The sequence below is a fragment of the Pongo abelii genome, chromosome 1, assembly GCF_028885655.2.
Source record: "Pongo abelii isolate AG06213 chromosome 1, NHGRI_mPonAbe1-v2.0_pri, whole genome shotgun sequence".
Lineage (NCBI taxonomy): Eukaryota > Metazoa > Chordata > Mammalia > Primates > Hominidae > Pongo > Pongo abelii.
This window is the reverse complement of record NC_071985.2, coordinates 122,562,424-122,586,472: the sequence shown is the minus strand read 5'-3', so window position 1 is coordinate 122,586,472 and position 24,049 is coordinate 122,562,424. Positions and strand designations below refer to the sequence as shown.

General features: G+C 51.0%; 1 protein-coding gene across 1 annotated transcript in view; it reads left to right on the top strand.

Moving 5' to 3' along the window:
- Window positions 1-406: 406 nt before the first annotated feature.
- SLC6A17 (solute carrier family 6 member 17) overlaps window positions 407-24,049 on the top strand; it is a 51,535-nt gene continuing 27,892 nt past the window's right edge. Inside the window, exons 1-4 of the mRNA XM_024252881.2 lie at window positions 407-733; window positions 16,679-17,051; window positions 21,886-22,043; window positions 23,775-23,901. Of these exons, the coding sequence (XP_024108649.1) occupies window positions 16,766-17,051; window positions 21,886-22,043; window positions 23,775-23,901 (571 nt within the window). The 5' untranslated portion in view covers window positions 407-733; window positions 16,679-16,765. The remainder of the gene's footprint in view (window positions 734-16,678; window positions 17,052-21,885; window positions 22,044-23,774; window positions 23,902-24,049) is intronic.

Here is a 24,049-nt window from a genome sequence, read left to right as displayed (position 1 = left end):
GCAGGGGAAATAACCACATGAATTGAGATTGAGTTCATGAAAGAAGGCCAAAAGAGGTGAGTCTGAAAAGAAGAAAGTGAGGCCCAGGGTCCAGGAGGGCTTTAACCATTGGGGCCCCATTCCTCTCCGAGGGCAGAAGCCCTGGCGAGGGCTCCAAGGTCTACATCCCCTGACCAGGCGCCTCAAGAAGCTAAGCCCGCTTGCGACTCCCTCTCCCGCCCCACGCCCACCCTCTCCGCCTACGTCGGCCATCAGAGCCTCGCTTGCTGCCCGAGAGCCTCGCATTGACGCGGGCCCGCGCGTGAGTCAAGCCTGCGTCACGGCGCCCCGCCGCCAGGGTGGCCTTTCGGAAAGCGAGGGAACAGTGCGCGCAGCGCTCCGCCCAGCTCCGTTCCGCTCCGCAGAGCCGGCGCGGCCAGGGCGCAGGGAGGGCGGCACTCGGCCCCTGTCTTCGCAATCCCGCGCGCTGTCTCCGCCGTGGGACCTGGGTCCCCGCGCCGCTCCTCTGAGCCCCGAGCGCGCGGCGGGCGGGAGCCAGGTTGGGACTGGTGGTGAGGCAGGGAGTGAGGAGCGAGCGGTGTCGCGTGCGCCGGCGCGCAGCTCCGGGTAGCCCCAGCCCCAGCCGGGGGCCTGTGGCCCGGGGGAGGAGCTGTGCGTCCGCGACCCGTCGGGGACCGCAGCTGCTCGGCCGGAGTGCACGGGCCGAGTCTGCGCGACTACCCACGCGTGACAGGTGAGTCCCTGGCCGCGCCCCGCCTGGCTTTACCGGGCCGGCCACTGCAACTTTCCTTGTTCTGGCCCCGCCCCAGCCAGGGAGGGCTGAGGACCAAGGTGCGAGGCGGCGCTGCCCCCGCATCCGCCCGACCCTGCGCTGGTTCCGGGCTCCTCTCGCCGCTCCAGCCGCCGTTGCCTGGCGACGGAGCCCCGGGGCCGGCTCTCCTTCGCGCATCGGGGTGCCCAGCGGCGTACGCACGGGTTGGACACCGGGCTTCAGCTTCTGGTGCTCAGAAGGGCCCAAGAACTCCGGAGGAAATTGGGCTGAGCTGCGGAGGCAAGCGCCCGCGGAGAACCGGAGGGGGCCTGCCCGGCCCATCCGCGGCTTGAAACTGCGCGCCCAGGGCGCAGTTCCACTGGGAGCCTCCTACGCAGCTGGAGACCCCAGCCCCAGCCGCTCGGCCTCAGGCCTGTGACCTTGACAGTAACATTGGCAAGCGAAGCAGAACTCTCACGCCCGAGATGAATATTTAATTCTCAGTCCTGGGGCTGGTCCTCGCTGGATTCGGAGCTAGCAGAGAGCCCTTCCTCCCTCGTGGGAAGCGCATCTGGGGAACGGAATGGCTGAGACAGGGGACGTGCGTGTGGTGCCCATCTGGAGGGGGCGCCGTCCTGGCCGGGCGAGAGGCCTCTGCTACATTTATGCCTGTGTGCGCCGTGCTCTGAAGCGATGCTGGATGCTCGCAGTACTATGGGGAGGGCCGCTCCCCTAGGGGCGCGGCCGCCTTGGAAAGAAGCGTGATGTTTCCTTTTAAAGCCCAGACAGCCCTGTCTGAAATCAAATTCAGAAATCCCAAGGCCATTCACCTTACAGGACCTAGGCCCTGTCAAGTTGGCTTTAGAAAATATGTTTTGATCCCATTCCTCTTTCCTTTTTTTTTTTTTTTTTTTTTAAAGAAATACTTTAACAGGCCTTTTGGATTAGGAGATTTCTAACCAGAGCTACCTTTGGGGCAATTCAGCTGTGAACTTGAGGCAGGTGAGGGTGAGTTGGGGAGACAGGGAAGTGGTAATGAGGAGGAAGATTCTTTTCCGGGCATTGGCCTTGTTAACAGGAACTTCAGGAACAAAGACAATCCTGTAATGGCTCCAAAAAAATTCAGCCAAAACTTTAGTTAGCGCCTAACTGTTAAGGCCTTGCTGGACACGCTCACTGATGTCTGGAGAACAAGGTCAGAGTGTGTTGAGGTTAACAGTGGGAAGTTCTTGTGTCTTCTTCTGTGCTTACGTTATCCCATGGCTCTGTGAGGCGGACCCATCACCTGGGCAGGAAGAGCTTTGAAGTCACACCTGATTGTCCTTGGCCATGGCCCATCCACGGGGACCATCAGAGGCTTTAGCTCCACTGCCGGATTTTTCTCCAGTGGAACATCTGTGGCTAAGTAGGTGGTTGAGTTTCAGCGAATCCCTGCAGCTCAGCCTGGAGGGTGACTCAGTGCAGAAGGCAAATGGTGCCCACCAGCTCTGATTGGAGTGAGTTTGTTTGGCCTGAGTCACACACAGAGTCGTGTGTCAGCTGTTTGTGAGTTGATTGGAGTTCTTTACCAGGACTCGTGAGCAGGAATGGCCTGAGCCCAAGTGTTTTGGGCAGAGGTGGGCAAGTCCTCTGAGGGAGCTAAGCAGAGCTCTGGCTGCTGAGCAAGGGTCCTGGAGCTCTGACTCCTTGGGAAGGTGAGCAGGGCCAGGCTGGGCTAGGCAGGGAGATGGGGAGAGGTGAAGGGGAGGGTAAGGAAAGGCTCTGTGATTGTGGTCAGAACTGGGCCCAGTGTTCTGCCATGTGCCAGTGGGGTGACCCTGGGCAAGTCACTTCACCTCGGGAGTCTCAGTTTCCTCAGTTGTAAAACAGGGATGCCCATGATATTATTTCTGCAGGCTTATTTTGAGCCAGGTGCTAGACACAGCAGGTGCTCATTAGATGTTAGTTCCCCATCCCTTCCCTTATGGGCCTTAACCAGAGGCAATTCTTTCTCTCCTTGCTTCTGCTCCATCATGAAAGGGGATGTGGGGACACATGAAGGTTCGGTGCTTCCCATGTGATTAAGAAGGACCTGTAACTCAGCTTCACATAGACCTGTTTCCAACCCTCAAGTCTCCCCATGAGACCCTAAATTGGGAAGCTTGATTAAGAGCAGGATTAGTGTTGGGGTAGGGGTGGGGTTCAGCTGTGCTGGGTCTGCTGGCTGCCCTTGGCCACCTGCAACAGCTCTGGGGTGACTCCAGCACCACAAACCTTGACTCTTTGGGGTTGTTTCTGACTGTGACCTGGTCCCAAGCTGCAGCACGTGCTGGGTGGACTTCAGGGGTCATTTCTCTTTGTTCAGGTCTTGCCATCCTCCTCCCCACCCATTCTATCCATAATAGAATTGAAAGTTACAGGAGAACTGTTCAGGAGAGCTGAGACTGGCCTCTCCTGGAGAGGAAAGTGAGGTGTGTGATTCCTGTTTTCCTGAAGGACCCTGGGCCCCTAGTTTTCTCCGTCTATAAAATGTCCAGATTTGGTGCTGAGCTAAGATGTGTGTGCCTTAAGAGTGAAGGAAATAAGGGGATCCCCAATGCAGCAAGAAAGAAGCCATGCTGCCTCAGGGGACTCTGATCTGCTACTGGAAATGGGTGTGTGTGTGTGTGTGTGTGTGTGTGTGTGTGCGTGTGTGTATGCATTGCATTCACCATTCATTCTGTAGCCAATGCCCTCCCCATTGGATCCAGGAGCAAATTCCAAGGATGACAGAAACAGAGATGAAAAGATTCCAGAGAAGCAGGTTCCTTCTGCTTGTGTACCCTCCCTTCCTTTATACTCCTTTTCTGTCCAGGTTTGCTGCAGCAGGACAATTCATCATTAATCCCTTTAAAGCTGCTAAGATAAGCAGCAGAATAGTTTAAAGGGAAGATGGATTTAAGCTTTTTTGCTAGAACTAGCTCTGAGTTATCACTCGCTCCCAGACTGAGCTACAAGAAGTCCTCACAGCCAAACATCTGGAGCACCAGGATGGGGGAAAAAAAACCTGTCACCTCAGCCCCTGTGCTTCCCTCCCCTGAATGATGTTGCCGGCCGCCAGAGGTCAGAAGCACAGTGCCATAGGTAGATCTGATTGCTAGAGCACTATCCCAAACTCAAGTGGGGCAGTGATCTGTGAGGAAATGCCTACTTTGCATGCTTTTAGGAGGGGTGAGTGCTGTTCTGGATTCCAGTGGCTCACACTGTGCTTGGCACAAATTGATAATATTCAGTTGCTTATTGAGGCTTCTGTGCTGTGCTAAGTGCTTTATTCCCAGGCCATCTCATTTAATCTTCACCACAATCCCAGGAGACAGATATTGCTATCTCCAGTTTACAGATTGTAAAATTTAAGGTTCAGAGAGGTTAAATAATTTGTTCAAGGTCACACAGGTAGTGAGTGGCAACTGGAGAAGTGGAACTCTATCAGTCCAAACTTCATGTTCCTAACCTCTATGTGATACTTTTCCGCAATACATTCTTAATAAATGCTGACAACCTAGGCATTTACCCAAACAAGATTGTCTAGAGCTGTGGGTCCAGTTTTTTTAAGTTAGTGCCCCGGGAAAGGGGGAAATGGGCCTGTACTAATTGGAAATTGGTGGAAAACAAACATAACCAAATGTCCAAGGTTTGGGGAATATGGTATTTGGCTCCAGGTGGGTTGAAATCCAGAAAAAGATCCTAGGCTCCATCTTGGTGCTTTCTTGTCCTTTCCCTGCCCTTCTCTTCCTGACCTCTACTGCCCTTGACCTCATTCCCTTAAAATCTGTGCAAGCTAGGGGTTCGTGTGTAGAGCAGTGAGAGGAGTCAGAGCCGGTGGATGTTGCCCTGAGAATTTCTGCATATGCAGAATCAAGGACGGCCACTTGCTGATGGGAGCTTGGTGGGTCAGGTTTCTCTGCTGAAGAGTGTATGCCAGGGATTTGTAGCAGTTTCTGGTGAGGCCCCAGACCCCAGAGAAAACTGCTAATGCTTCAAGGTTATTTACAGCAGCTGCTGGCAGGGCTGCTTGGGGAGATTCCACTTGCTTCTCCGTGGATCTTTTCCCACGGAGAGCCCACTTTCTCCTCACTCCAAAACTCTGCCACACGTGTCCGTGGCCGTTCTGGGAAACATGGCAACTGATTCCTCCAGCTTCTCTGTCTCTTCTCTTTCTCTCAAAAATCGCCATCCCCAGAACAGGCCCATGCTGTCCTAGCCTGCCCATCATCTTCAAACCACCTGAGATCTCAGTGGGGAAGTTCCTGAAGGTGGAGAACTGAATGTAAGTATTAATGCTCCTCACTAGCAGTGGACGAAGAGGACTTCCCAGAAACCTTTGCTCATAGGCAGCCATTTTGTGGAGATAAGTCCTTTGATAATTCTCTTTCTCTTCCTCCTCCTCCTCCCATGAGTGATTCTTAAAACATTGCTCATTTATGGGCAAATCCAGTTTTTTTTTTTAAATACATAGTTAGACATTCAATATGTACAGAAAATTCACATGTAAGAACATAAGCTCAGATGCAATATGAATTACTGTGTACGCTTATTCTCATGTTCAAAACCAGGTGTGTTTTGTTAGAGAATGATTCTGGGTCAGGTGAGTTCTAGGCTGCCTGAGTCCCCAACTAGGGAGTTGAGGCACAAAGCCCTGTCCAGTCTATGTCCTCTTGTGGAGTGGGAGTGAGGCACATATAGAGCAGAGGAGTGAGTACCCCAGCTCACAGGCCCTGGGGTCACCTCATTAGCTGCAGTTGTCCCACTGAGCTGCCACTCTGCCTTCCCGAGCCTACCTAGCAGTTTATTTGAAGATAACAAGTTGCCTGTCACTGTACGCCATCATTTCTAATTAGTGGTTTACTTAGAATTTCTGCTGGATTCTGCATAACACTAATTTACCACCTTCTATTTTGCTTGCAAATGGAATTCACTGGTCCACACCCCAAAATTCTGCCAGTTACATTTTTCTTTAATTATAAGACTCCTGGGTTCCTGAGGCTTTAAATCCCACACCAGCTCTAAATGGAGCAGAAGCAATGTTTGCTAAAACTACCTTGCAAGAGGAATGAATAGTCACTCGATATGGTGGTTCCAGAATGTACTGCCAAGTGAGTATTCATTGAGGACATGGGTCTCCCTTCCTTTGCCCAGGTCTAAAGGAAGGAGAGCAGATGTTCTGTACTGCGCAACCTGGGGCTGGCTCTCAGAATAACCCGGTGGGCGCTGTCCATGGTCCTGCCACACCACTGGAGCCATCTGCCTGCTAGTAATTTGGGACTCCACATAACAGCTGAAAGGAATCTCCTTGACCAGTTCCCCAAATTGCTTTATATTGTGAGTTTTAGAAGAGAACTTGGTCAAGTGAGGAAGATCCTGCTCTCTGGGAGAAATGGTGGTAGATGGGCTCAGTCCACTGTTGACTTCCTGAATGTATCATTTTGCAAGGCTGCATGGTGCACTGCAGAACTTCCCAACCAGTGCCACAGATGGGTAACATGTGGCCCAGAAATAATGATGCCCTCATCCCTTGGAATAGCCTGGGATGGCCTAGCATGGTGGCGCCTCCTCCATGTACCCCAGTGTGCCATGCTAGTGTTATTTTCTGTGTCATGACATGCAAAAGATTGGAACATACCAGTATGTCAAAAAGAATATAGCTACAGTTTAGTAGATGACAGTCTGAATCCCCGCTCTTCCATTTTATGGCTGGGTAATCTTGTACATGATAGAGGCTTCTTTGTCTTGAAGATAATAATTGTATTTTATCTTAAGTTGTTGGGAGGATAAATAACATATGTAAGCACAGTGGGTCACCTGTGGCTTGTCCCAATAGGATGTTTTTCTGCCCAGCCCTCTACAAAGCTGCACTGGAGGCTGGTGAGAAAAGAGACACAAACCCTTCTCATTTTCAGGAAAGAGACATCATGTTGGGACTGTAATTAAGAGTTTCTGATCACTATTCCTTCAAGAGCTCTTCAGCAGTCCTTTTGGTAACTCAGGTAATTGAACACCCTTGGTTCTCTCTGTCTCTTTCTAAGACAACAGAAAATAGTGGTTTTAAGAAAATCCAGGTCAGATTATTTTGGCAGATGCTGTGAGGACTCATCTGTCCCCATGCTGGTCCCCCCATGAATGAGGAAAGAAGGGAATGAGGCTTTCACTAGTTGTTCCTGGACTTTTATATGCACATCTGGTTTTAAAAATTTTTCTTTTTCCAAACTGGTATACTCTCACGGGTCCTTTATCTGTCTGAGACCTGGTGTGCCCTTCAGCACCTCAGGTCCTCAGTTTCCCTTTTTCTTCAAATCTTAAGTCTCATCCAACAGCCTGATCCATATCACCATCATCACTTACCTACCCTCCCTGTTTCTTCACTTGTCCTACCGGCAGCCATTGATCCCTATAAAAACAGTCAGGTCAGGCCGGGTGCAGTGGCTCACACCTGTAATCTCAGCACTTTGAGAGGCCGAGGCAGGTAAATCACGAGGTCAGGAGATTCAGACCATCCTTGCCAACATGGTGAAACCCCGTCTCTACTAAAAATACAAAAATTAGCCGGGTGTGCTGGCATGCGCCTGTAATCCCAGCTACTCAGGAGGCTGAGGCAGGAGAATCGCTTGAACCCGGGAGGTGGAGGTTGCAGTGAGCCAAGATCGCGCCACTGCACTGCAGCCTGGGCGACAAAGCAAGACTCCATCTCAAAAAAAATAAATAAATAAAAATAAAATAAAATAAAAATAAAAATAGTCAGGTCGCATTACTCCTCTGCTTGAAAACCTCCAACAGCTTCCCATTAGCCTTGAAAGAAAACCCTAACTCCTTTCCATGCTCCTTGAGTCCTGCCTGCTCTGGACACTCACTGTCTTCCTAGCCCAGCACCTCCCACTCTTCCATTGTTCAGGGTGCTCTAGGCACATGGCCGTCTGTCTGTTCCTTGTACTCACCGGGCATGCAGGTCCTGCCTCAGGACATTTGCACTTTCTGTTCCCTCTGCTCTGAATGCTTTCCCAGGACATCCACATGGCCCACTCTCTCACTCCGTTCAAGTCTTTATGTCACCTTATCGGAGCATACTTCCTTACCCCCATCTCTGTTGTAGCATCCCTGCTGTGCTCCACCCCCTCATACTCTATATTGTATATGTTTATTTGATATATATACTATCAGATATAGTGTATGTTTATATGTACATTATAAATTATATATTTGTCTGATTTCTATTTGTCCCTCTGCACTAGAATATAAATCCAATGGAGCAGGGACATTATTTGCTCTGTTCTCTGTTGTACTAGAACAGGGCCTAGAACATAATGTTCAGCAAATATTTGTTGAAAGAAGTAAAGGAAAAGAAGGAGGGAAAGAGATTTAAAAATATTTTAAATCCCATATTTTAAAATCCCATATTTCAGCAGTACCTCTAGTTCATAGGAGTTGCTGGGCTGTATTCTCCTTCCAGGCCAAAAAGGGAGTAGAAGTCGGAGAACTGAGCCCCAGCATCCCCTGTCAGCCCACTGTATCCTTGGGCTCGCACGTGCACGTCCCGCCCAGCTCCAGGGCATTGTGGGATGTGGGTGAGTACACCTTGATTCCTGGCTAAGCCCATTTCCCACATGTTCTCACATGAAGATGGTAGCTGGCACTGGTTGATGGCATGCCCCTGAGGGCCTGGCCTGAGCGGAGCACAACTCTTTTGTTACCTCATTTTATACTCATGACAACCCTATGAGGTGTAGCATCCTTCATCCCTATCTTTTCGGGTCCAGAAGGTAAAACCAAGACGGGTTATGTACTTTCCCAAAGACTAACATTTCATAAGTGGCAGAGCAGGACTTTAGGTTTTCCTGGCCCTAAAACCCATGATAGTATTGAGGTTGAGAGTCAGGCTCCAGGGTCAGTCTGTCAGTGCAGATCCAGGGGCTTTGGATGACTTGCCTTATTTCATCAATTCCAAAATGCGTATTTTTGCACATTGCCACATCTTAAAATCAGGACATGACATGCAATCAATAGCTGTTTCAAAATGGCTGTGGGTCTATGGCAGCTCACCCTAGTTGGGTGGGAAACTTTGATGGACCCTTTCTGGTAAGTTCAAGAAAGTGCCAGCATCAGAGGATCCTAGATTCAATGAAATATAGGTAATTATCCCTCTCAGCTTCCATGTCTTCATTTGTAAAATGGGAGTAACAGTGGTGTATCTACCTGATATAATTACTGGCAGGATTAAAGGAGCTAATATCTGTTTGGTGCTCAGCATGGTGGCTGCCACAGAGATGGGACTCAAGAATTATGGCCTATGTGCTGTGTTGTCATTGTTATTATTACTACACCCCACTCTGCCTTCAGAAGTTCCCCCAGTGGATCCCTCAGCACCTGAATTCTAGTAAAGAGAGAATGCATGGGTTGGGGGGGTGCTTCCTGGGGCTGCCCTTGTTTACATGCACACAGAGCATGCGTTCTCCCACGTGAGATGGTAAAATGGAACCACAAGATCTGTTTGCACTGGCCACACCCACATTTTTCAGTGCCAGTTCCTCCCCCTCTGGACCATCTGTCCCCTTTCCTGCTTCCCTTCCTTCTTGACTAAGAAAACAAGATATTGACTCAAGAGAACAGACTCGGCAAATGCAACAGGAAAGTAAGAAAGGGCTGCAGAAGGTGCCACTGGCTCCTCAGCTAGATTTCTTGTTGGAATGGTCCCACAAGTCCCAAGCCATGCTGTGTGTCAGGACTGTGCCCACCCAAAGGTGATTTCCCCGAGGTGAGGATGGATTCTGTCTACAAAGTAGGGAAGGTACAGCACAAATACTGGCTCTTTTGAAAGTGGCCAAAAGTCACAAAGGGATGGCCAGGCTTCTTAGTGTATCCTGGCTTTCAAACTGTCACTTGGGGCATCCTTGGGTCATGATATGGTCCTGGCATCAGAATATTGCATCAGAAAATGGAAAAAACTAGAAGCTGGAAAAACACATCAGACTCCAGGAACTTTGGGGTGTTCAAAAATGGATCAATTCATTTATGCACTCATTCAATTCCATCATATCATATTTATCATGCTCATATTATAATAAGATACCAGGATTTGGCCTTGCAGAAGCAAAGATGGTGTCAATTGAGGTATGAAATGGAAGACCAAAACACAAACCCGACAAATCTGTGAAATGGAGTAAAAAGAAATCACCACTCTGTTCATTTGATTTTTCAATAAGCTTCTGTTTCTCTTTCTCCTTCCATCCATGTGGTAACCAGATGCAGCTGGTAGGTAAGCAGGCAAGCACTGCTCCTCATTTTACAGACGAATAAGAAACAAACTGGCTTCCAAGTCTTGGGGCTCTCCCCATGTGTGCTGCAGGGCTGCACCGGATTACAGTCCCCCTGGCTGGGACATGCAGACTTCCGGTAGGTTCAAATGTCTCTCTAGTCACTGCTGTTCGTGTTTTACCCCGCCTCTTTGTTTCAAAGGTGAGGCAGTAGTAAGATTTCAACATGAGAAGCAGGTTGTTCTCAGAGGGTTGGGAGGCAGGGACCCTAGAACACCTGTAAATACCATGTTCTGCCCACAGATATGTGTAGGATAATCTGTGTGTGTGAAGCACTGGGTGGGTAGGAAGCAGTGAAGGGTGGGCACAAAGCTGAATGCACCTTCGCTCCTGCCTCAAGGAGCTTGCTGTTCAGAAAAGGGATCAGGCGTAACGACAACTAGTTGTACCAGACAGCCAAATAGTAAAATAGTGTAAAAGAGTGTTACGAGGAGTGTGCTGAGAAGGGCAGAGCGTTAATGCTCACTCACAGACTCGCAGGAGTTGTCATAGAGGCGAGGCAGGGGACCTAGAAGGCTTCAGCTGTCAGGATGGGAAGTGGTTAGTCTAGAGTGAGTGGTGAGTGGGCTGGGAGGAAGTGGAAGCCGAGGCCCGGGAGATAGAGGGGGCCCAAATGCCTCGGAAAGGGCCTTGGGCTCCCTTCAGTAGGCAGTGGGAGTGGGGCGGCGTGGCATTTCCAGAAGATGCCACTGAAGGCAACGTGTAGGATGCCGGCGGGGAAAGTGAGCTGGGAGCCTGCTGCAGGCATCTAGCCAGAGAGCAGGCTTGAACTAGAGCAGAGGGGTGGGAAGAGGACAGAGCTGAGCACACCTACAGGACTTGTGACACCTGGTGGGGGTGGAGGAAAGAGAGGTCAAGAAGGGTGCAGGGTCCCTGCCTGTGTCCTGGGCCAGCAGCATCCAGGGGCAGCAGCCTCCAAGTCAAGGCCAGGCCCTGTCAGGAACAGTTTGCCCCAGGTGACTGTCAGAGGTTTTAATAAAACAATTAAAAATAATTTGTGTCTCTGGTAACAGTCCGGCCTGTTTTGGGCTCAGTAAAAGCTCAGAGGCTCTTGAGGTTAAAATTAGAACAGTTTGGGCCACAACTGCCTGTCATGAAGAAATCAGGAAGCTGCCAAGCATCCTCTGACATGGTTCCTACTCACCACCAATTATACCTGAGTTAGATGTTGGCTTTGAGGTCCTGAGTGGGGACCACTTCCACTGATTTCCTCTTCTTGGGGGCTCTTCAGGGTGCCTGTTGGAACACCCTGAAGAGGTGCTTTTTAAGGATGTGCTTGGCCACAGCCACTCTTTCCAGAGCCATAAGACCCAAGGGTAGCAGGGTCAGGAGCATGGGGGGTGGGGGGGAGGCGGGGCAGGGTGGGTACTGTGGTGTCTGTGGTCGTTGTAATTAGGTGACTGCCTGCTTCCCCAAAGATGGTGGCTCCCCCACTCACCTCCCCTGGGGAGTCTGACTCGGAAAATAAATGATTCTTTTTGTCTCTTGAGTTACCTGAACCTTCCCCAGCAAGAAACACCCCAGGCCCAGGAGGTGGGTGCTCAGGGAACTGCCTTCATCATTACAAAAGGGCCCCTCTTCCCGTTTCCTCCTCTCTGGCTGCTGTGGGGTGCAGGGGCTCCAGGCTTTGTCCTGGTGCCAGGGTGAGAGCAGCCATCCCCCACCACCTTGAGCTAATTGCCGGATGCTGTGCTTGAAAAATTTTCATGGAGCCCTCACCCCTCTGGCAGGAGATATTTTTACCTGTCTGCCTCCCAGTCACACTATTTTTTCTCCTTTCAGAAGATTTGCAGTTCACTTGCTCCGACCTGCTTCTCTCACAGGAGCTATTCTGAGCTGCAAGCCACCTCTGTTGCTAAGTGACAAGCTGGCACCGAGGGCCTTCTCGGTGCTCGTGCCCCTCTGCGCTGTGCTTTCAGGGATGGAGGCACTCCTTTAAGAGAGTACCTTGCAGCTTTATCATCCGACGTGTTGCTCGTGAAAGCCACTTCACAACCCACCCTAGCTACTATGGGGGGGATAACTAGAATATGGCTGGGCTGGCTGTCACCACATCTCTACCATGCTCCAGTGGGCTCTCAGCTGATGGAGGGTGGCAGGGCAGACAGAACTTACCTTTCGCATCCATTGTTACAGGTGCCTGGGGCAGGTGGCTCCTTGCTCACACCCACAAGCAGGAGGGACTCTCAGTAGATATCTGCTAGAGCTGAAGGGGGTCTTGGAGGCCATCCATGCCAACCCATTTTACACACAGGAAAACTGAGATCCGAAGAAGTTAGGGCAATGGTACCAGTTTGCACAGTAGGTTGGTCAGGCCCAGCACCTAGCTGGCCTGCTGATACCTGGATTGTGGCTGGTTCCATGAGATACATGGGTATGGGAAGAGAGGAATCGCCCCTCTCAGGGTCCTTCTCTGATCCTGATGCTTCTCCCAGACAAGGCTTTGGGGTCATTGGCTGGGTACACTTTGGATTCCCAGGCCCTGCCTGCTCTAAAAGCTGGCCTTTCACCAGCACATGGCTTCAGGGAACTGGGGGTGGAGCAGGGAGGGTTGTTCCAAGTCACTGCTTCCACTGGGGTATGAATTGAATGAGAGCTGAAGAAGAGGTACCATTCGTGAGCACTTCTTGGGTGCCGGCATCGTTCTAAGACCAGTACAATGTATCCTCCTCACAGTATGGTGAGGTGGACACCACTGGCACCCTCCCTTGACACATGAAGCTCAGAGAGGCTAGAAAAGTTGCCCAGGCCAGGTGGCTGGCACACAGTGAGCTGGGGTTGGAACCCAGGCCATCTTACTCCTGAGCAGGATCACCAACCCATGTTGGTAAAAAACAAAAAAAAGGTTTTAAGTGGTCTCAAGCTATTCCAAACATGAGGTACATTTTAATAACAATAATGCTAAACTTTTAATACAGGCCTTGTTTTTATTAATAATAATATTGCTGGTCTTTTGGATCCAAGCTGGGAGCTGCGGGACCTTTGCCTGGCTTCCTTTGACACTGGGGTGTGGTGCATGGTAGGACTTTCTAGGGCACACCCTAGGTGGACACCAGTTCTGGAGAAGAAAGTGGGCATTGCTGAGGTGGTGCAGGTTGCTTCTCTCCACCCACCTCCACTCCCATGGTCAGCTCTCTTTGGCCTTTCTTGAGAAGAAATGGGATTGATGGGACCAAATATCAATATGGGGACTTACATATTTTTTAAATGTATAAAGGTAAACAACGCAAGGCTTCCAGGCAGTGGCTGCTACCATTTGGGTCCTTTCTGTGTGCCAAGTTCTATGCCAGGCACTCTGTGTGCGGCCACTCATTGGACCCTCACAGCAGCCCTCCCTGGGAGACGGGAGCCATCATTAAATGCAACCTTTTCACCTATGAGGAGACAGACGCTCACATAATTAAAGTGCCTTGTCCAAGAGCACGCAGCTAGTGTGTGGCCAAGACCCCAGGGCTGCCCACCTCCCTCAGAGCACCTGCCCCAGTCCTCACACACAGCACAGCCGTGCTCCTCCCTCCCCAGCACACCTCTCCCTGTCTCCGCCTCATTCTGCCCCGGGGCTCTGGCCACCTTGCTCTTCCTGGAATTCCCAGGGTTGCTTCCTTTTTGGGAGCTTTGTGTCTGCTGTTCGCTCTGCCAATGCTCTTTCCTGTCATTCACGCCTCTGCTCAAATGTCACCTCCTCAGAGATGCCCTTCCTGACTGCCCCCCCAACCCCCGCATCCAGCATAAAAGAGCCGCCTGCCAGCTTGCTCCACCCCTCTGGTGTGATTCTCTTTACAGCATGTATCACCCCTGGCCATTACATTATCCATCGATTTCTTTAGTATCCGGCCCTTCCACATGAAATGCAAATTCCACAAGAGGAGACACTTCGCCTGTTTTGTTTGCTGCTGTATCCCTCACACCTAGAACAGAGGTTGGCATATAGGAGGCATTCAGGAAATGTATGTCAGGTGAGTGAGTGAGTCAATGAATGAAGTGAGAACTCTCAACTCCAGGCCTGTCTGGCTTCACAGCCCATGCCTCACACTCCCACACCCAGTGATCTTCTCCCTGTGTCCCCCACCTCTACTGAGTCTGACTCTGTCCCAGACAAGGCTCTGGTCAGGGTGTTAGGAGAACCTGACTAGCTTTGGGCAATTCAGTTCCTCTCTCTGGGCCTCAGTTTCCTCAGAGATAAAATGGGAACGTTGAGTTGGACAATTGCTAGGGTCCCTCAAGCTTTAATTTCTGAGTCTGACCCTGCTGTCACCTGGGCATATTCACTGGACACAGAGGGTTCCAGTCATGACTGCAGCCCAGCCCAGTGCCTCAGCCTGGAGGTTTGTACAAGCCCTTTGCATCCTGCAGACCTAATGGCACAGGAGTCCTTGGGCCCCCATCCCTCAGTGCGGCATGCGCATGGCGTCAGTGACATCTTGGGAAGAAGGAGGAAGCTCGTATTAGCTGATGCCCTGTGGTTGCTGGATGCTGCTGTAGGTATCCTTCTTCTGCTTTACCAGAATGTCCTTGAGTCCTCCTCGTTTAAAATGATGCTTTTTTCCTCCCAGCCCTTTCTCATCTTGGTGACCGAAGCTGCCACTCACTAGGCTATTTATGGAGAAACATGTGCTCCAATTGGTCAGCAGCAAGATAAATTCTGCAGACTTGCAGGAAACCCCCTTGGTTTTCTCTAGTTGTGGCTTGATGATCAGTACATCATACCTAATGCACTGCAGATTGCTCTGATCAAACCCTGCTGCAGGTAGAGTGGCCGGAGACAGGCTCTGAGCCAAGGAACTCTAGTGATTGCAGGCTCTAGAGGGACTCACACCCTTCTTCCCAGCTCTCGTCTTTAGTAACAGCTCTGGATGTAAGCTGTAGGGGAGGGGGGAGATGCCTTGACAGGAAGCCATTTCTCTGTTTGCACGCACTGCAGACAGGGACCTGCTGAGTGAGGAGAGGAGCTCATCCTGGCAGCCCAGGCAAGGACACAGGCCTCTCCATTGCGTAACTGCTAGGGCCGCACTTCACTTGTGTAGCACAGGCAACACGGCAGCCCTGGGGGGAGGCCCAGGGCTGAAAGTTCCACAGATGCACAAGTGCCACCCGTGGGACACCTTTCAGGACACAATGGGGTGTTCAACTGACCCACTGTGAAGTGAGTCCCAGCAGAGAGCTTCTTATAGGCTGGACCTGTCATAGTTACCCCCAAAGCCTAACCCTGTCTATTCTTGAGGTGTGAGGGGGCAGTCACTAAAGACTCACTGTCCCCTTGGAAGAGGAGGGCAGCAGGTATCACCTGCTAATGTGGTCCAAGACCTGGCCTAGGGAGGGCTAGCCAACCCCATAAACCTCCCAGTTTCATTACATGTGTAACAGGGCCTGGCTGGCAGGTCTCCTTGATGGTCGGGCCTTGGCTGGGGTCAGCCAGGAGGTCTGGGTCAAGGCTGGCAGGAAGGACGGGCCTGGCCCTTGTACTGCACAGCAACCTTGCCTGTGCCATTCAGGTGGCATGTACCTACGAGGAGAACAAACAGGGAGCCCGGCTTCCAGAGACAGCTCTTTCCCTTAATAAAGTAATTACAGAGCTGGGTAAGTTACATCCCTAGAAAGATGCAGGGCAACCGCAGGCTGGGGTGTGTGTGTTTAATTTTAAATCCTCCAACCTTCCCTTAATGAGGGGGTGCCTTGAAATATAACGGAATGGTGGAATTCTTCAAAGGCTTCATTTTCTTGGTGCTTTATTTCTTTAAGGGAAAGCATGAAAGACAAATGAGGACTGGCAGGAGCAGGGGAGGGTTTTGCCTCCCCCGCCAGTGTTGTGCAGACATTATCTGCTGTAAAACTGTCGCTGAAGGATGGAGAACCAGCTCTTGGCTGCAGAAGTCCTCAGATAATGTCAGTGCTGAGCAATGACCCAAGATTCGTTGGCACTGAGCAAACAGCTCTTGGCTTCTGGTGCCAGAATCTTTAGCTGAGCCTGGTCAACCAGTCCAGCCAGGGGAATGGAGATGCCATAGGCACTGGTGTCCAGGGGCCCCCTGGTGATGGCTCAAGAGCCTTTTTTTTTTTTTTTTTAAATCACCTAGGGATCCTGTAAAAAGGCAGAGATTGATTCAGGAGGTCTGGTGCGAGCCTAAGATGCCCCTTTCTAACCAGTTCCTGGTATAATCCCTGCATTTTGAGTGAAAAGGCCCTAAGGAAGGAAGGTGCTGGCTTCCGTGGCTCCCGCCAGGTGGGTTTGGCTAAGCAGAACACCTGGAAGGGGAAGGCTGTATGGGCCTCCAAAGGGGCTTGAGCACTCTAAGTGCTGCAGTATGGAAGAGAGAAATGTCTTCACGGATAACGCTCTACTTGGGTTTGGAGTATGGCTTTGCCTATTTTGCCCCTTTAGGTTTACTTTTCAAATACTGCTCGGGTCAGGCCTCTGGAGGAACTGAGTCTGTAGGCCTTGAGCTCCTCACCGGGCAGCCCCTGATGGGGAGGGAGGGCAAGCTGAATATATGAGGCCCTTGACCTGCCTCAGAGTGTGATGGGGAGTTAATTTGGGTTGTGTCCACGTTGGGCTCCTCACGTTCCTGGTGTGGTCAGATAATCCTCTACTGCTCACCTGGTTTCCTAGGTCCCTGGATGAGAAGGAGCTGACAGCAGCTGAATTCTATCTTCTCTGTGTGCTGGGGAGCAGGGCTACACGGCCCAGGTGGCATCAATGCCGAAGAACAGCAAAGTGACCCAGCGTGAGCACAGCAGTGAGCATGTCACTGAGTCGGTGGCCGACCTGCTGGCCCTCGAGGAGCCTGTGGACTATAAGCAGAGTGTACTGAATGTGGCTGGTGAGGCAGGCAGCAAGCAGAAGGCGGTGGAGGAGGAGCTGGACGCAGAGGACCGGCCGGCCTGGAACAGTAAGCTGCAGTACATCCTGGCCCAGATTGGCTTCTCTGTGGGCCTTGGCAACATCTGGAGGTTCCCCTACCTGTGCCAGAAAAATGGAGGAGGTAAGAGACAGCTCTGCCTGCATCAGGGGTCCCCTGCAAATAGGCCGGGCTGAGGGGTAAAAAAGAACACCCCTTTGCTGAGGCAGAACTGGAGCCCTTGTAGGTTGGAGCTCAGGATTCCAGAGTAAGACGCCCCAGGAATAGCTATAATGATGGTTAGTAGCTACCAAGAGACTACAGGACATGATAAGAAAGTGGGCTCTGGCCCCAGACTGCCTGGGTTCAGATTCCAGCCCTGCCAATCAACTTTGGGACCTACTACAAATTGCTTAACCTCTCTGTGCCTCATCTGCAAAATGAGAATAATAGTAGCTCCTGCCTCACAGGGTAGTTGGGAAGATTAAATGAGCTTTACATGCAGAATGGGCAACACACTACCCGACACGGTAAGGAGCACCTGTTGGCCATTATTACTAAATGCTTACGAGGTACTAGGCACTGTTCTAAGGGCTTAATGGATAATGGGGCTAAGTGCCTGAAACTGCTGATATTTGAGCATCTTAGAACAACCAAAGCACGAATTTTATGTGATTAAACCATCAAATCCTCCCAACAGCCTTATATGAAGGAGTTGTTATCATCCTTGTTTTACAGACTACAATACTGAGGCACAAATTGGTTAGGTAACTTGTTCAAGGTTGTGGGTGATCAAGGTTACAGCTAGTGATAAAGTCAGGATTCAAACCTGGATAGGCTTGCCCAGAGCCTGGGCACTTAGCCTCCACACCTACTGCCTCCGCGTAGGAGGGGCCTTCACATTGCCCCCTAGGCTTGAATCCCTCTTGAGGATGTTGCCCCTGGTATCAAACCACTACCACCACTTCCAGCCCCCAGGAATTGGCCAAAGGCAGCTTTCCCTGAAACCAGGGATCAACTAACTAAAAATAAAGAAAACCCCAATAGGCTGGAAACAAAGAGGTTTGCTAGCCCAGACCTCTGGTCCTGGGAAAGTCAACTAGCAAGAGCTCTTGTACGCCTGAGTCCCCGTGCCTGGCATGGCATGCTCCAGCCTGTTGGGTGGCCCCAGCTTGGCAGGCATTTTACCCCAGCTCCTTCCTTCCTTGCTTGTGGAACTCTTGCCATGTAACCTTTTCCAAAGACGCAGTCCCCTCCTCTCCAGGATGCATCTTTCCCTAGTTTAGAAGGCCACGTTTGGCTGGGAGGCTTCTCCTTTCCAGTTTCTTTTGAAGGGCAGGGAGTCAGAATGCCCACCTGAACTCTTATGATTGAATTAGGCCAAAGGCGTCCATCTTTCCCCCATAGCATGTTATATTAGCTGCATGGTCTCCTTGCTTGAAAGATGTTTTTTACTTTTTAATAAGTAACTGTCAATCAGAGCTTGTGGCCTGCAGGGCATGGTAACTGAGTTGATGTAAGACTAGCCCAAAGCAAAGATATACAAGTATATGGTTACTTTATGCCCTGTGTGATGTTGAGAAGAGCTCCAAGGCAACTAAAATGACTTCAAAGGACATGTGGCATTGGAGTACTTAGCTGGGAACCTCTAACCGTGTTCTTTCTAGCTTAGATGATCAGTACTGCCTGGGCACTTGGTGATGAATTACAGAATCCCTTTCTATGCCACACACAAGCACTCACACCCAGGGTAGTGTTCTTGCCACAGTCTGACTGTTCACAGTGACACCAATCACCATGGCACCAGACATAAAGAACTACCCTAGAGGAAAAGCATTGTCAACTCTCAGAATTCTGAGCTTTCTATTCCACATTCCTGCCTTCCTTTTCCTATCTTCTCTGATTCCTGCAATCCCTTTTTATCTCTACCTTTAACTGTCTCGTATTTTTACAGGTTTTTCTTTGTTTGTTTTTTGAGACAGAGTCTATATCAAGTTGTCTTAAATATGTTTAAGGAGGAGGCAAATTATCACAGGAAGGAGACAGCTGTTTGGTCTGAGAGTTGAGTCTGTGCTTTTGAGCCATAGTCGATGTAATCAAACTTTGCATAGTTCTGGACAGAAACTCTGGAACACTCTCCTTAGCTCCACGAAATGTTGACAGCTTCCTAGTTTGCTTTTTCTTCTGTTTGTTTTTATGAGAAAAAGACAAATGTTCAACCAGTGCTTACTATGGGTAAGCCACTCATTCAATCTTTGTAACAGCCCTGTGTGATAGGTGTTGGGTCAAAGCTTATGAAATGGCCATTTTTGTAAGTCAAAAATGGTCAAATATCAGCAATTTTATACATAACGTTTTCATCCTCTTTACCCAGATGAGAAAACCAGCAGCACAGAGAGATCGAATAATTTTCCCAAAGTCACACAGCTAGTAAGTCATTAAAACCAGGAGGTCTGACTTCAGGACCTGGCTCTTACTGCCAAGATGGTCTTTTAAACCCCAGGAATAACCTCGGGGTTTGCCAGAAGTAAGGCTTAGAATACTGACTGAGGCATAGGTGATTAGAGATCCAGAAGGCCTCAGAGATCCTGGATCCTGGCCCTGTCCTGATAAATCTCCTAACATCCTGAGCAGTGCTCCCTGCTATTCGGATGAACAACTTTAGGCTCCCGAAAGCTGTTGAAACATAAAAGGAAATCCAATTGTGTCCGCAAGTTGTATTTTCTAAGGCGGAAGAGGGTGCTGTTGCATTTTCAAGTGATTGCAACAAAGGTTGATATGAAAAAATACCTCTTATTAACCACAAATTCTGCCTATCTTGACCGCGGCCCCCTGAGCACTCTGGTTAGTTTAGGCCTTGGTGTGGTAGAGAGACCTGCAGTCAACTCGGCCTGGCGGCCTGCCTGAGGTGGACAGAGCCTGGATGGTGAGGGTCCAGTACCTTGTCTTTGCACTACCACCCCTGTCACTTTTTGGCGGCAGTTACCTGGAGGCTTTCCCTGATTCTTTGGGGAGAAAAAAGAGGCATCCATAGAAGGTGCCAACCCACTTTGCAGACACCCTGAAACTCACCTCCCTGCACATCTTGCCCCACCCAGAACACTGGGGCGAAATACAAAACCAGTGAGGCTGGCCAGGCGCAGTGGCTCACGCCTGTAATCCCAGCACTTTGGGAGGCCAAGGCGGGTGGATCACAAGGTCAGGAGATCGAGACCATCCTGGCTAACACGGTGAAACCCCGTCTCTACTAAAAATACAAAAAATTAGCCGGGTGTGGTCGTGGGCGCCTGTAGACCCAGCTACTCGAGAGGCTGAGGCAGGAGAATGGTGTGAACCCGGGAGGCAGAGCTTGCAGTGAGCCGAGATCGTGCCACTGCCCTCCAGCCTGGGCAACAGAGCGAGAGTCCGTCTCAAAAAAAAAAAAACAAAAAACCAGTGAGGCTGTCTCCCTTTGACTTTCTGCAGCAGATCACTTAGCTCCTTTTCCATTTCCCCACACCCAAAACCAAGAGACCGGGTTAAAGACAGACCTAGGGGTCTAAGCATGTGGCCCTTTGGGCCCTCTCCCCTTTGAGCACCATGATGGGGCTGCTTGTTAGTGACGAGTTGAATGTATGTGTGCATGTGCGCATCTAGTGAGTTAGATGCTGTCATATAAAGCTCGGTGGGTTGCCTCCCCGGTAGGCTTTCCTGATTAGCTCCATTGGACCCTGGCCCCTTCCTCAGCATGTATGTGCTTGGTTGGCCTGTGTGACTAGTCTGTGGTGTGTGTGTGTGTGTGTGTATACACGTGCATGCTCATATTGCTCACGTGACTCTGCCTGCCTCCCCGGCAGATCGTGAACTGTTACAGGATAGTGTCTGTGCCTTCTGTTACTCCACTGTCCCCCCGCTGCCTGTGCATGGCTCAGAGTGGACCTGCAGTAAATAGCTGATTGTTGCCAAGTGCCAGAATTTGTGCCTAGGAGATGGCTGATTGCCAGTGTTCATTGGCAGATTGGGCACATGTTGGTGAACATGTGGGATGTTATGTTATGGGGGCAGAGCAGTGTAGCTGGGGGCTTCTGGAGGCTCTCTACTGGCAAGGCTTAGTCAGAGGGTGCTGGGTGACCATCAGGGCCCTGGTGACTGGGGCTGGCCTGACAGTGTTTGACAGACAGGCAGGGCCTTGCTAACAGGACTAGGTTGTTGGCACAGCTCTCAGCGGGGTGCACTCGTCTGTGTCCAGACATGGTTTTAATTCTCCTGCTAAATGCCCTGTCACTTGGAATTGAGATTGTTTCTGCAGTGAGACCCAGGACAGCGAGATTAATTTATCATCTGGACTCTTTAGCGAGACCCATTCTATCCTTTATGGTCCTCCTGGCTATGCTTTCCTGAACTGCTAATTTCTCTCCTGTTCCTCTCAATTAGCTGTAGATTAATGGCAAAGCTGGTCAGACCCCCCTCTCCCTGGAGAGCTTCCAAGCTCTGCTTCCCTGGAGCTGCCCAGTCTGCTGCATCAGCGTCTGGTTCAGACTCTGGGAAGGCTGCACCCGGTGTCTGTGCATCTGGGGGCGAGTGAGCCCCCATGCCATCTGGGGCTGCTTCTCTGTGGTCAGGAGGGGGTGTGAACAGGTGTCCACGGAGCGCCTCATGAGGTGAGTGTGTCTGCTGCGTGTGACTTGACATGTGGATTCTGGAGAGGCAGTGCAATGTCTGTCTGTTTCTGAACCTAGCCTTGTGAGTTGACATACATACGCTTCCTCCCTTAGTGTTTCGGGTCAGGGGAGTCAAGCGGGAGAAGGAGGGTCTGGGTGGGCTGCTGTGTGGTAGGCCACACGTATGGCCAGATCATTCATGGAGGAGCACGGGGACTGGTGACAATTTGCGGATGACCAGAGATGTGGCTGAGACTGGAGGACATGGCTGCGGCCCCTTCCCTCACTCTGCTGCTGTGCTCCAGAGCCCCTCTGCCATCCCTCTGCTCTCCCCACAGGTGCTTACCTGGTGCCCTACCTGGTGCTGCTGATCATCATCGGGATTCCCCTCTTCTTCCTGGAGCTGGCTGTGGGTCAGAGGATCCGCCGCGGCAGCATCGGTGTGTGGCACTATGTATGTCCCCGCCTGGGGGGCATCGGCTTCTCCAGCTGCATAGTGAGTCAAGGGCTGGGGCAGGCACTGAGTGGGAGGCAGGGGGCTGCTCCTGGGCATTGGAGACAAGGTCACCGAGTTTCCAGGCCAGAGTCCTACGTCAGGACAAGGGCAGGGAGGGTGATCCTCAACATGGGAATTACTCACAGCTGGGGTTCCAGGACCCCAGTCACCATGTTTCCTAAACTGAGAGTCGACCACATTGCCTGAAACAGCATGGAAGATTTGCCATTGGTGCTAAGGAGGAAAAGCCGGGACATATTCACATGGGGCTGCCTGGGACAGTGCAGCCAGAGTTCTCTGGGGACATATGGACTAGCCCAGATGCCCTTCTCTGCTTACCAGTCCCTCAGCTCCCCATGAGGGAGGTCCCTCCTCTTTCCTTGGTCAAAGAGTATTTTAAGAAGGCAAGCAGGGAGCTCAGGAAAAGGCAGGCCTGGGGCTCAGGGTCTCCTTGCCATTTTGCTGTGCCAAAGAGCAGAGTTGGAGAACTTACACAGGAAACTTAAGGTCAACCCAAGGGGGGTGAGGCTTTGGAACAGCGAGAGACAGGGAGACTCCAGTGGCCCTGGATGGAGAACTTTGTGAGGTCTCCAGGCTCATCCACAAGGCTACAGATGAGACCCTGCTCAGAGCTCTAGGTGAGGAAACAGCATCCCTTAAGGGCAAAGCCTACAGGGGCCCATGCTCACTGCTCACACCTGGGATAAAGACTGGAATGAACTTCTGGAAGGGACTAAGGATTCCGCCAGGCCTGGCATTAGGGCCAGCCCAAACTTGCCTCAGGCAGAGACTGGGAGAGGGCCTGTTGCACCCCACTGCTCTCACGTCAGCCATCAGCTTTGCACTGGCCAATGCCGTGTATTCTGCTGGGGCTGGCTGTGTGCTGATACACAAGAGCGTATGTATGGTCTCCCACTTGGACTGAAGTGGGAGTAAAGGAAGTGGGTGTCTCACTCTGTCTATGCTCCCAGAAAGTTCTGCTGTATGAGCAGCTGCTCCTGCACACACGTGCTCAGGTGAGACTGATGAAGCAAGTGGCCCTCAGCTCTCACACTGACGCCAGTCTCACTGATGCAGGAGACAGCCAGACCTCTGGAAGGGACCACTCTGTGTCCAGAGTGGATGTAGCAAATCCCTGCCCATAGAAACATTGCTTTCAAAGAAGCCCCTTGGACCCTCAGGCAGAGTCCATGCACTCCTATTTTAAATAAAATTCTACCAACGTTAGTTATTGTGTTTCCAAGAAATGACAAGTGCCATCTTTCTAGAGGCAGGCTGCTAACATGCGCGAGAGAGTAGAAACACCCACAAAGTCTCTAAAAGCACAGCAATCTGGGTCTGTTTACCATAGGGGCCAAAGCTGTGCATGCCTTCACAGTCCTGGAGAGCATCTCTGTCATTACAATCCCCAGTCTTCAGGAAATGAGGAGGAGAAAGTACTTCAAGTATCTTAGAAGAATTTCAAACTGGAAAGGATTAACATTTTAAGAGTTTGTTGCTTAAAAGAGAGAACTTTAACATCTGAAAAATTCCTTTGTGGATTCCCTGAATACCAGATGAATGGAGCGTGAGGGGAGCTCCTCCACGGCCCGCACCCCATCCCTCCTTGCCTCCCTTGAGGCTGTGCTGCTGTGTTTATGGCGCTGCCCACGTGCTGGGCCTCGGGTGGAGCGTGGGGGCAGCGTGGAGTTGCCTGCAGCCTCAGTGACCCTGCAGTGGGCTTGTCCCCAGGTGTGTCTCTTTGTGGGGCTGTATTATAATGTGATCATCGGGTGGAGCATCTTCTATTTCTTCAAGTCCTTCCAGTATCCGCTGCCCTGGAGTGAATGTCCTGTCGTCAGGAATGGGAGCGTGGCAGGCAAGTATGGGGCCCAGCTGGGGATGCCAGCCAGCCCTGTCCCAGGAAGGGTTCTCAAGGCTTAGCGCACACATTTGGCATTTCAGACTTGTTGTGTCACCTCGGATAAGTCACTTAACATCTCTGATCCTCATTTCCCCTTCCCCAG